The sequence below is a fragment of the Epinephelus lanceolatus genome, chromosome 2 (genome assembly GCF_041903045.1).
Source record: "Epinephelus lanceolatus isolate andai-2023 chromosome 2, ASM4190304v1, whole genome shotgun sequence".
NCBI lineage: Eukaryota > Metazoa > Chordata > Actinopteri > Perciformes > Serranidae > Epinephelus > Epinephelus lanceolatus.
In genome coordinates, this window is record NC_135735.1 from 4,537,591 (window position 1) to 4,551,599 (window position 14,009).

Sequence of the window (14,009 nt, forward strand, 5' to 3'; positions counted from 1 at the left end):
CAGTCACGGTGCTCAGATATTCTGCCACCATGTACTGTCTGTTTAGAGCCAAATAACACTGAAGTTTGCTTTGCATTTTTGTGGTCGATGTCCAATAGTTAATGTAATGTTCTTTTTGTTTCTCTATAATTTGGTGGGTCCAGATTGTGTGAGGGCTGTCCTGAGGTCTTGTGCTGTTAGAGGAGCTGAGCCTCAGGACCAGCTGGCTGAGGGGGCTCTTCTCCATGCTCTCCTCTTGGCATTGCAGAGCTTTGTAGTGGTAGGAGTTGGGGTCACTTGTTTTAAGGTGTTTATAAAATTTGATGGCTCTTTTTTGAATTCTAATTAAAAGGGGGAATTGGCCTAGCTCAGCTCGGCACCCGTTGTTGGGGGTGTTCCTGTGCACTCTGAGGATGCTCTTGCAAATCTCTGTATGCAGGATTTCGATGGGGTGTTTGTCCCATTTTTCAAAATCTTGATTTGCAAGAGGACCCCACACCTCACTACCATACAGAATAATTGGTTCAATTATAGATTTGAATATTTTGAGCCAGATTCTAATGGGTATATTAATGTTTGAAGATTTCTTTATAGCATAGAAAGCCCTTCTTCCCTTCTCTCTGAGATCATCAACAGCCAGGTTAAAGTTTCCCGTGGATGTGATGTGTAGTCCTAAGTATGTGTAGTCGTGTGTGTGCTCCACCTCATGAGAGCCCAGGAAAAACCTGGTTTGGTCTCCCTGACCCCTGGGTCATTTCTGGAATATCATAATTTTGGTTTTGTCCAGATTAACTGTCAGAGCCCAGGTCTGACAGAAGGTTTGCAGGTGATCCAGTTGCTGTTGTAGTGCTTCATTTGATGGAGCCAGCAATATGAGATCATCTGCAAAAAGTAGGCATTTAACCTGTGTGTCAGACAGAGTGAGACCAGGGATGTCAGATAGTTCTAGTGATTTGGCCAATTCATCGATATAAATGTTGAAGAGGGTGGGGCTGAGACTGCAGCCCTGTTTTACTCCTCTACTCTGGGGGAAGAAATCTGTTTCCATGTTGTCAATTTTAACAGCACATTTCATATGACTGTACATGGTTTTGATGATGTCATAGACCTTCCCCCCTACACCCTTCTCAATTAATTTTAAGAACAGTCCATCATGCCAAATTGAGTCGAATGCTTTTTTGAAGTCCACAAAACAAGAGAAGATTTTCCTCTTGTTTTGGTGGACGTCTTTATTAATGAGAGTGTGAAGGGTGTAGATATGGTCTGTTGTTCTATGTTTGGGTGTGAATCCTATCTGGCTCTTGCTCAGGACATCATGTTCTCTGAGGAAGTCTTGCAGTCGGCTGTTTAGGATGCTGCAGAACAACTTCCCCAGGTTGCTGCTGACACAGATGCCTCGGTAATTGTTTGGGTCGAATTTGTTTCCACTTTTAAAGATTGGTGTGATGATTCCTTCACTCCAGAGGTCAGGGAAATGTCCGACACCCAGAATAAGGTTAAATAATTTTAATATGGCAATGTTAAATTTATGGTCATCAAATTTTAGCATTTCATTTAAAATGCCATCAGGACCGCTGGCTTTCTTTGGCTGCAGTGCCTGGATTTTAGCCAGCAGCTCTGCTTCAGTAATTTGGTAGTCTAGGGGGTTCTGGTTGTCTTTAATGACTGATTCTAAAATTTGTAATTTGTTGAGGAGATTGTTTTGGGCCGAATTCAGGGGAACAGCAGTATCTCTCTCTCTCTCTCTCTCTCTCTCTCTCCAGATGCCTCCTGCTGCTGCTGCTGTTATCATTAGTCATACTTCTACTGTTATTATACACAAATGACTATTGTCACACATGTATACTGCCAGATATTAAAATATACATTCAACATATTGTACCACAGTAACCAGAACTATAATTATAATATTATTACTTTCATTAATGTTGTTGTAAGCTACTGTCATTACCGTCTGTCCTGCATCTCTCTCTCTGTCTCTCTCTCTCTCAATTTTCAATTTTTCAATAACCTTTATTGGCATGACTGTAGATTAACAATATTGCCAAAGACATTAAAAATTTACAAATAAAGTACAATAATAAAAGTAAGTCAGAAAACTAGATATATATATATATCTATATATATATATATCTGTCTCTCTCTCTCATTGTGTCATAAGGTTTACTGTTAATTTATCATGTCAATCTGTTCTGTATGACATCTATTGCACGTCTGTCCGTCCTGGAAGAGGGATCCCTCCTCAGTTGCTCTTCCTGAGGTTTCTACCGTTTTTTTTTCCCTGTTAAAGGGTTTTTTTTGGGGAGTTTTTCCTTATCCGCTGTGAGGGTCCAAAGGACAGAGGGATGTCGTATGCTGTAAAGCCCTGTGAGGCAAATTGTGATTTGTGATATTGGGCTTTATACATAAAATTAATTGATTGATTGATTGATTGATTGATTTATTGATGAAAGGGCAGGGATGTTTGCTTACTCTGTCTCAAGCTTTCCTTGTATGTGTGTGGAACGTCAGGGAGGTTTACCCTCTCTGCCTTAAGGCTTTTAATGTAGGCACGTGGAAGGGTGCAAAGGTGCGTTGTCTCTGCCTTAGGCGTTCTGCGTAGGCCCAAAGACAGGCAGAGAGGCCCCAGAACAGAGCCATACTGCCAAATACAATACTGCAAATGAAAATGAAGTTTTGTTTGACTGAAGTGTTTTCGACTGAAGTAAGGTTTTGGTGAAAATGTATGTTCACTCAATGATGTAGACATGAAATTATTTTGGTGGAAAATATTGAATATTTTTTTCTCCAGTAACTTTCTTAGAAACTTTTTACGCCATAACTCCAACCACACTCCTCGCTGCTTTTCCGTTACCATGGTCTCTTCCCCATCCCTCTTTTTCTTTTTTTTTGACTCTTTAATTCAAACTCAAACAACACACATAGTATCAGAGGAAATAATGCACATACAGATAAAAAAAATAAATAAAAAAACAACGAAAAATTAATTAATTAATCTCTCGTTCCTTTAGCTCTGGCTGGTTTAGGTTCAACTGCATCACTTCAGGTGCACCTGCAAGGTGATGTTGCCAAATACACCTAACACCAAAACACTGGGAGAATGCTGAGTAATACTGAGGGCTTTCCCTGGCAGCGATAGGTTTATTCAGCATTGTGTGAAGAACTCGTTTGACGAGGACTTAAGTCTCACAGACGTTCATTTATATACATAAAAAAAAATAAAAAGGACTCACACACAGCTTTAGTGGACAATAGGGAACTTTTGTTTCTGATTTAATTTCAAAGTTTAGTTCCTGGTTCGATTTGTTCCTGTGTGTTCACTGCACGTTATTTGTCCTTCAGGCCTGATCACATCTGAAACACTGACATACTGTAGCTCTGATGAAAGACTAGCCCTCCTCTCTTTTACAGGAACACAATATCAAATTTGAGACTTTCTTTAGAAATATAAAACAATCCAAAATCCTCAATCAGAATGGTCCTAAACTACAAAAGGACACATTACTTGTGCCAGTAGTAAAGTTATTCACATCAGAAATAATGACTCATTAAATATGTGGCGAACAGGAGAAATGTAGAATTTATAAATTCTGAATATTCACCGCTGATAACTACCAAGGTTACTTTTATCACCTTGGTGTTTGTTCACATGTTTGGTTTTTATTAGTTATTTGATGCTATAAAAAGCAGGTCTGACATCATGGTTGACAGCTGTGTGTGCCCTTGTTTGATAGCACTGCTTGTGATTGGTTGGACGGGTGTATGAATAGGAAGTCGACACAGAGGAGATTGCTACTGCACAGTCTGCGGCTCACCAGCGCATGATGGCAGCAGCCGGATATTTTCGCTTCATTTTTATGCAGTGAGAGGAAGTGGAGACGCGTCGTTTTTCTGTACTGTCTATGATTTTAACATTTAATTACCATATACGACAGCACGCGGGTGAAATGGTGCTTGGTCAATAAATCGATTGCTCTCACATGCTCGTTATGGGACAAGGAGAGTGGTCCTATTAAATGGCCTAGTCGAGCTGTAACTGTAGCTCAACTTAACTGTGCATGTAAACGTACTGACACACAGACCGCAGCCCAACCAGCAATGCAGCTGATGTGATATATATATGCATACTATATATTTTGGATATGCTCACCCCGTCAATGCGGGGCATCCCTGCGCTGCACTCCACACAGCAGGCTTGTTGGATCAGCTCCCTGGCAGACTCCCCCTCTCCGTCTTCATATGCTGCCTGGATGTTCTCCAGAGTGGGAGAAGGACCCAGCGTGGAGCTGGGCCCTGGACCCTCCAACAATGATGCCTTGGCTCCCATTTCCTCCCCAGGGCCTGACAGAGGAGAGGACAGAGACAGAGGGACAGACACAGAGGGACAGACACAAAGGGACAGACACAGAGGGACAGACAGTGGTCAGTTAAAAGGAGTATTGGTGATGAGGAACAGGAATATATGGAGGCTTGTGGCATCACGCTGCAAATTTAACACATCATATTACTGTAGTCCTGTTAGCAGCAAACACCCAAAACTAGGTCACCTTATTACAGCATCCTCTGTGACGATGGGGAAACAGCCTCCCTCGCTTTTGATGATACTGTGTAATGTATCCTCAGTGCGAGGCAAAATAGAGAAACACCAAGTGATGTTTTGAGTCATCATGGATGGCATGGCAATCATGGATGTACAAAGAGAAGTGGATACAGCAATGGAGGGGGGGTCATGGTCATTCCTATGAAAGTTGCTCATTGACGCATGAAGCCAAAAAAGCTTGAATTCTGCAGTATGAAATTATCCTGATGCTCTGCAGCATTGGACCCAAGGGCACTAGAGACTTCCACCAGCTGCGCGGCCAAATTCCAGTTTAGCACTCCGCAAACTTGAATGGGGTTAAAAATGATTTAATCTTGCGGCTCTTCTAGACTCTCAAAATGTTATCGAACTGAATGGATCAAACCCTGACAGAGAAACAAGTTATATTGTAGGGTTGTGATGCTCAAAAAAATTCATGCATTCAGAAATGCCTATGATGCCAGATCCAGATCCTCGTCACAGACTGGGAGATTCTTAATATACGTACGTCAATGAGGCTACAGAAATGGCTTTATTAATTTCTGTGTGGACAACGTACTCAATAAAAAGGACATTACTATGTACACAAACAATAAACCATGCATAAATATAGAACTAAATAAATGCATTCAAAGGAGTAGTACACCAATTGAGTTTATGGGCAAGTCTATTGCCCATAAACCGATGTGATTAAATTGCCCATTTAAGCAAGATGTCAATCAAGAGCTTGGAGTTCAGCCAACATTTTGGTGTTGAGCTGTCGGCATACTTGGGTGCAAACAACATGGAAAAATATGAATATTTGAAAATGATGATACAGCAGTTTGCAGATATCTCTGTATGTAATAATGTGTCTGGACTAATTATTTTCCTGGATTTTGATCATCTGCACCTTTGGGAGGGCATGACGACTGTATGCGGACCATTTTTGTTGGAATGAAGCTCAGTGTTCAATCAGGAAAACTTTCTTTATAGTGTATTCATCCACAGTTCTCTCTCTGTCCCACCACGTCCTCCCATCAGCTGATTTGGGGCGTTCTCTCTCTGAGTTAACTCATCAAACTTTGCCACAGTCTCCTTCAGCCATTCATGTTGCTGCTACTAAACTTTAAATCTGTTCTCCTCTCTGCTCCTGTCAGCTGTCATTTTAGACAGAATCATCACACCTTCCTCCACCCCATTCACCTCCAGTCACCGTATCCAGAGCCCAGGACAAGCACATCAAAAGCCCACTCCTCTTCACATCCAGATCCTCCCTCTTCATCTCATCTCATCACCACCATTACCATCACCAGCGTCTAGACTATATTGGGGGATTCCCTAATCTACTACAGCTTTACCACCTAACTGCAACAAAACTGCACAGAATTATTGTACAGTTAAGTTGCTACTGCACACAGTTGAAAATATAATAAATAAATTTAAAAAAAAAAAAAATCAGTACTGCCAGTAGGTGACGCAATCACCAAAACACCTATCGTGCCTGTAGTTTGCTTTGGACCTGGATCCTCACAAAGCATGTAAGTTTGTGGCAGATTGGACCATGTATGATGGAGTTACAAACCACTTCCTGTTTGGTGGCGAAACACTGACATTTGACACCTCGCCACCGTCACACGGTTCATCAAAAACTCAAGCTTCAAGCAACTTTTGATGTCAAACGTTTCAAGATGGTGCAGGCAAAATATGAAGCCAAATCAGCCAGATCAAATATGAAGGAGGAGTATTTTAAAGTATGACCTCTGGAAATGGCCAAAAATGCACCAAAATTCCACATAAAATTCAAAATGGCTGACTTCCTGTTGGGTTTAGAGTACGGCTCCAATAGACTTTTTTGTACTTCTTAGGATGTTACAAGTTTTGTACATGTAGGTGAAACCAGCATCAGGGGCTGCTCTGTAGAAATTCAACAGGGGGCGTTACTGAGCCATTTTGTGACACCCGATAACCAGACCCATATCAGATGTAAATTTTCTCCAGTTCTGAAGTGTGTGCAAAGTTTCATGAGTTTTCAAGCACCGTATAATAATAATAATTCCTTCAGTTTCAAGAGAGCCTTCACGACCGCCTGCAGTCAGTGCTCGGCCCTAATTAGGGAATTATATCTGCTAATGGGTGATTAAATCCAAAGGCAATTTATTGATTTAATCAGCTGCCACCACCCCCAGCTAACCTTGTGATCACAGCACTGCAGATATCCTTAATCCCATCAGACGCTCACAATAATGACCTTTTCTCTGACGTCCCCCCCAACCGGGCGTTCCCACCTGAAACAGCAATGAAAATGCAAAGGGCTGCCAGTTTCAGTAACAGATCCATGAGGTGTACTGGCCACAAAAACACTGTACAGCAGTTATGTGTCAGGATTTTACAACTTTTTTAACACTGAGCAGTTATTTTATATTCCTCCTCAACGATCGATAAAATGTTTCCTCAGATTGCTCAGCTTCACAAGACAGCGTGGCGTGCCAGAGCCTGCCCTGGACCAGCGTCCTCCCCACTGATCACTCACTCATGTACAACGCAGAGACTTTACATGCTATAAACAGTGCAGGCAGGTCATGGCGCTACGCATCAGTGCACTTGAAAACCTTCGGCGACAGAGCCTTCTCCAGAACAGCACCCCGACTATGGAACTCCCTCCCCCAACCTGTTCGCCACTCTCCCTCACTTCCCATATTCAAATCCCACCTGAAAACCTACCTCTTCTCCCAAGCCTTCGACCTCCCCTACCCCTAACCACCTCCACCCCACTGACTGTTCCTATACCGCCTGTGTTACATCCCATCATTTCTTTTGTTCACTATGTTGTCTTCTGCTTGTTCCCCCGTCTGTCACTACCCCTTTTGTGTTACTATGTAAGCGTCTTTGGGTCTTTGAAAAGCGCTATACAAATTTAATGTATCATTATTATTATTATTATTATTATTACTTCCTACAGGTCATAATTAGGCCCGTGCAAACAGGAGTCAGACCACAGCGAGTGTTTCCTGGTTTCAAACCGTCAAATGTGTGACTATCGTTGCTCAGAATGAGCCCATTCATTCAGAACTGACGGTTAGTGATTGCTGGTCGACTGCACAGTTTTCTTTCCAGGCCTGTTTTTAGATAAATGTCTTGGTGAGTCTGAGTTTCACTGTCAGTCAGACTGGTTATTCATTTTACCAGCGAACCTTCTGTTTCCTCTTTCAGCTGCATGTGCCTGCTTCCTGCAGCCCAGTGGCTTTCCTATGAATAATTAAGACACAGAGAGTCTGACTGGGCTGCTGAGGCTATATGAGAAAGCCCGAGGGAGTGAAACCATTAGACACATGCGCCTCCCACCCACCATCAATACTCTGCTATCACAGCCTCACACGACCTGTCTGGGGAAGAAGCTAAAAGAAGACCTTGAGAGGAATGAAGCTGCCAACATCTCCTCTGTTGCTAAATTTCTCCCTTTCACTCGTCCGTGTGGTTGAGTCTAGTTTTAGTTTAGAGATCAGAGGGAACATTCGCTCCTGACAAACAGTGGAGACTGAACATCAGTGTTATCAGCAGTGGACAGGACCAGAGGGGAGCTGAGGAAAGAGGAGGAGATTTGAGCATTGTCAGTTCACATGACGGAAATGAAACACAGGATCATGTTACAGACAGCACAGAGACATAAAAACATCCAGTGGAAGGCCAGTGTACCAACAAGGGATGCATCAATCAAACTTTTTCTCTCCAGATACAAGTTTTGACACCATAACTCTGAGTATCTGCTGATATGAAGCATCGACCTGATAGCAGCACTTTCTTTTTCCCCAAATCTAAAATCTGTACACATCACTGAGGCCAGGGGAAAATGAGTTTAATGAAAACATTGAGTTTTATATTAATAGTGACAAAGAAAACTATTAAGGTGGATCGATTGAGTCAAGGCCAACGCCAATACCTAATCCGCTTGGCCACAGACATCTTCTGGAGGCAGAAGTGGCCATATTTTGATGAGAGTGTGGAGCTGTGGAGGAGCAAAGGGTGGATCAGACTCATAAGTCCCATTCTGTACAGTTTTTTTCTGTTTCCACTGTGAAAAGTTGTGGATGGTACCAATAAAACCATTCCTGACTGTCCCCATGTTTGGTCCCCCCTCTGTTGGGGTACCTAGCACACAGATCTGGTACTAAAAGGTGGAGCTGTGAACACTGCAGTCTGATTGGTCAGTAGAGGACGGTCACTCTGCTCAGGGCTGAGTTGTGTCTGGTTTTGTAACCACAATTCATGACGTTGCAAGTTTTACATTGGTAAACTGTAACTATAAAATAAAGGATGTTTTGCTGCCTCTCACAGCAGCTGGAGTCTGAGAAAAAATAACTTCATTCACTGGGTCGATGGCCGGCAACTTTTAAGGTGGAACGTTTACTTGTGATGTTACTGAATGCATGAGTTGATGACGTGAATCCATCAGCACACCTTAAATTTCAATATGACAATTTCGATCATTCCATTAGTTTTTACTGTCTCGTTCAATGACACACACTTTTATTGAGTGCATCTTCAAGCATTTAAAAAAATATATATGAATTTCGACCAGATTATGTGAACTGCATATATTCTAATCCTCACGTGTCGTTCCTGTGGGCTCCAGCAACACTAAACCCCTGAGCTTGCCTGAGAAGGACTAAATGCACAAAGCTGCTATTTTTAAATATCCCATGGAGAGAGACTCTCACTGCAGCCTGTTCTATTTTGTTCTGAAAATGTGGGCGTGCAGCCTCGTTCTGTGCTCCTCCCACAAGTCATCAACAGCACTCCTGTTGCGGAAGACCGCCTCGGTCTGTTTAAACTAAAAGAGTTCAGCCTCTGTGTGTCTAAACGCTCGCAGCTTGCCGGCAAAACAGCCCAACATTCGAGAAAAATCTGGCAGTGTAAAAGGGGCTTTAGATTGTAGCGACGCCTCACAGACAGTCTGTCACTCAAAGCAGAACTGTCCTCAGCTATGCATAACTTTAAGCCTTTATAAAATGTAAACCTGAGAGTTATTTGAAACTTCACTCCCCATACAGCTGTCATGAATGTTGAAATAAGCTTTAGAGACTGAAACCGTTTTATGTACCAGGCTGTAAACATGCTGTAAAGTTGGACATTTTAACCTTGGGGTCGATGGGGACTGACTCACTCTTAAAGACAGCCTCAAGTGGCCGTTCAAAGAACTGCAGTTTTTGGCACTTCAGCACCGGCAGTTGCCGCTTGAGCCAAATGCATATGACATCTGTGCAGTTTGGCCAAATTCTTAAGAAAAACAAATCACCCCTACGCCCAACTCGATACTTGTGATTTGAGATTTCCTGGATCTTGTGTTTTGTACTTAACCCTGCCTCATCCAAAAGCACCTGTCGGACCTGCCCTCTCAGCCGAGCTGCACTTCCTTCTTCCATTGTAAACCAATCTGTAACTACTGTCTTGTGTTGTTCCTTCACATAACTAAGACTGTGGAGGTGTAAAAAGAAAACAGGCTACACAAATTAAACCAAGGGATATACATGAGGGGGTCCTCAGTGTATTCTCCATCTTGTAAACGGTCCTTGGCTGAAAAATAATTAAGAACCTCTGCTTTAAACGCTGGCTGAATGCATCTGAATGTGGTGCAGGATGATAAATACATGCAGGACTCTGGTTAGAAAAGCAGCACAAAAAAAAAAGAAGATGCTTTACGTCGTCACTGTTTTGATTCTGACTGAAGAACCTTTGTTGCACGAAGCTCCCCCTCACTCTCACTCAGTGTTTCCTGCCTGTCTCTATTGTATAAAGGCAAAACTCCACAAAAATAAGCTTTAAAGAAAGAGCAGGAATAAATCCGGCCTGAGGGATTATGGAGCCTTAAGGAGTTTAAGAAGCTGCTAAACCACCTAATAGAATTTCATTCAGAGACCTTTAGCTCTCCACAGCTCCCTACATGCATGATTCAGGAGCATTTCTATTGGAAAAAAGTCTGTCAGGTTTAAAGGAGTGATCAGTATTGTACAAAATGAGTATCGTATAACAGCACGGCTCCATGGAAGCTGCTGATCAGTATCAGTGTGAAGCTTTCAGGGGAATTTCCAGCTCAACACCAAACATTAATCCACTGTTTCACTTTCCCTCTGTCGCTGCTGGACCACAAGAAGGAAGCAGCTTCACATGTACTGTGGACAGGATTCAGTCCTAACAGGCAAAACACAACAAGACAAACTGAATCAGCCAAAACACTCTACTGTACACACAAAAAGACACTACCTGCAGCTGGTGAACTGAAAACAGGTGTGTTTTTCCCTTCAGTGTGATGGACAGGAGACTCTGCTGCAGGTCACTTACAACCAGTGCTCAATGGAATGACTCTGCACACGTGTTGGGATCAAATCAGTGGTGCCATGCTACTAATCGAGAGACTTAGGTCTCGATCACGCAGAAAGCGTTTTAGGAGCTGGAAGCGGCTTCCTGTAATTGTTTTTAATGAGAATAAAGCCTTTAGTTTGTTGTTTTTGCGTTGTGACACGCCACACGTTTCTGCGCTTTTGCCGGAGCGCTCTGAACTCCTCTAGTCCAAAAACTTCAATTTCAATGATGTATGGCACAGAAAAACGCCACACGTCATCTTCGCCTTTTTCCCATTGTCCAATCGGCTGATTTAAGAGGCAGGCCTTCTGTGGTGGTCATGACAACAAGTTTGCAGTTGGTAAACAGTGGAGGAGAAACTGGTGGTAGTGGTTGCTGGATACCCAGAGCTATACGGCCCGAAGATAGACAGCAGGTTGTCAAACTGCCCCTGAGTCATCCTAAAATATGCCTGTAAACGTCCATGATGGAGGAGAAGCTCCTGGACCAACTGGTGGTACTCCCCATGATCCAGCCTCTTTTTTAGGGTCTCATGTACCCACACAGATCTCTGTTTATCTGCTGACAGCCTCTCACCCTCAACCAGAGCTACAGACAGTACCCTCTGCCTCAACATTTAAAGAACAAGCGACTAATTACTGTGAAATAAATTAAAATAATAAATAACCTGTAAACTGATTACAGGGGAAGGTCAGTGTAAGAAGGTGATGGGGTGGTTGCCTGGCAACAATAAAAAGGCACAGCAGGGTTTTTTATTTACTAGTTCAATTATTTTTAAAAAGGCAGAGCAGTGCGCCTCGTGTTTTGTAACCTGCAAAACGCCTCTGTGTGAGCAGGGCCTTATACTGGTTATTTATTACCAAGACTGCTATTGTCCTACCCACTAGATCCGAAACTGGGGGTCCAGACTCCTAGTAGAGGTCACCAAAGCCTCTTGAGGGGATTGTGGGGCCTTCTTGATTTTAGAGGTCCAGTGTGTAGAATTTAGGGGAATATATTGACATGGGTTAGGGTTAGGGACATGAAACATAAGTACATTTTCTTTAGTGTATTATCCCCTAAAAATAAGACTTGGAGTCTGCTCAAAATTCACCTAAATCACTTGTTTTACACAAATGTCCTGCAGTTACTGTGTATCACTGTTTGTTATGGATTGAATATAATATGAAACTACCATAAAATATGTTGCTTAGCCACGGGTCATTAGTGACTCAATGAAAGATAAGGGCTTCCTTGAAGAAAAGGTTGGGAACCACTGACCCTAACATTTGTATCTGTGAAATATTCCTTGTTTAAAGGGAAATTTCGGTTTATTTCAACCTGTCTCCTATCATCCTAAATTTGTTTCAAGTGACTAGTGACATAGAAATAATAGTTAGCATGTTAGCCGTTAGCCTAGATACAGCCGGGGCGCATAGTAGCGTCAGACCTGTTAAAACGTAAGTGAACGGGCAGCCTTCAAGTGCAAAGTTAGTCCACTAAACAAGCTTTTTTTCCACAAAGACCGCCTCATATCGTTAGGATAAATGTCAGAGAACATATAGAAAACGACATGTAAGCGTGTTGTCTTACCTTACCGGTGTGCTGCCATGTTTGTTTACCATCTAGCTCTGCTTTCCAAAGCGCGGCTGAAATATCACGAGGACAAGCAGCGATCTCATACCGTGCCTGAAATCTCGCGAGAACAAGCAGCAACAGCTGGAAGGCAGAACCGGACAGTAGCCTGAAAAGTTCATTCATTTATTTTATGAAAGATTTATAGAATAATGGCTGACTTTTTGCCAGACTTTGACTTTGTGGAGGAGGAATTTGATTTTACAGAGTTTGATGGCCGCCCTTATTTATCTGAGCCAGAATACACTGACGAAGAGCTTCGTGAAATTGAAGAATGGAGGAGGAGAGAGAGAGAGAGAGAGGTGCAACAGGTAGAGGACGAGAGAGGAGGAATGGCTGCTGCAAGGCTGCGTAGCTCTGGAGATTGGTGGTGTACCTGTGAATGCTGTGCCCCAGTGCCCACAGAAGAGGAATGCCTCTGTTACAAGGAATGGGACCGGTTGCAGCCTTATTTTCAAGGTCTGGATGTGACCGAGGATGAGACACGTCCACCTGGAGTAGTATCCAGCTGGGCTTTATCTAGAGCTCGCGAGATATATTTTGTCCACGCTTTGGAAAGCAGAGCTAGATGGTAAACAAACATGGCAGCACACCGGTAAGGTAAGACAACACGTTAACATGTCGTTTTCTATATGTTCTCTGACATTTATCCTAACGATATGAGGCGGTCTTTGTGGAAAAAAGCTTGTTTAGTGGACTAACTTTGCACTTGAAGGTTGCCCGTTCAATTACGTTTTAACATGTCTGACACTACTATGCGCCCTGGCTGTATCTAGGCTAACGGCTAACATGCTAACTATTATTTTTATGTCACTAGTCACTTGAAACAAATTTAGGACCATAGGAGACAGGTTGAAATAAACTGAAAGTTCCCTTTAATAAACCCAGACAGTCGGCAGCTCGCCTGGTGACCCAGTGATCCTAAATGCCAACAGAGAGTCCCACCACAAGCTTCCTCTTTTTATGAAACACTGCAGTTAAGAAGGGATCACTTACACTGTGTAGTTCTATATCTCAGTTTAAGTGCATATTGAGAGTTTCTTCCCTGCTTTACCTTTTTACACTAATTTCTGACAGGGGACAAAGGCTGCTGAATTACTTTCTTCAAAGCCAGACTCCACTGAGAAATACACTGATTTAACATCACTGAACACAGGAGCTGCTCATCTACCACTGCCTCCACCATTTTTTTTGTGTGTGTGTGTTATTATGTGACTTTGGCTTTTAAAAGGGTTATCTCTACCAAATTCACACAATAACACAAACTGGTCAAGGCAGCAGTAGACCAGCAGCTCCTGTGTTCAGCGAGCCAAAATTACTGTTTTTGTCAGTGGAGTCTGGCTTTGACGAGAGCATAGATGGGAAACTGAAGGTGTTACCTGCTTCCCTGTTCAAACGGGCTGTCTGACAGCAAGGTTAAGCTGTAGAAATACTCTCAATATATCGTACACCTCAACTTCTATTGGTTGTTTTAAGTGGGACTTCTTTTAAGAGGCTA

General features: G+C 42.7%; 1 protein-coding gene across 3 annotated transcripts in view; it reads right to left on the minus strand.

The window, feature by feature from the left end:
• Positions 1 to 14,009, minus strand: part of lrrk1 (leucine-rich repeat kinase 1) — a 127,013-nt gene that overhangs the window by 101,251 nt on the left and 11,753 nt on the right. For all 3 annotated transcript variants that reach the window (XM_033625577.2, XM_033625571.2, XM_033625584.2), the window contains one exon: positions 4,130 to 4,320. In XM_033625577.2, coding sequence (XP_033481468.2) covers positions 4,130 to 4,320 — 191 coding nt within the window. The remainder of the gene's footprint in view (positions 1 to 4,129; positions 4,321 to 14,009) is intronic.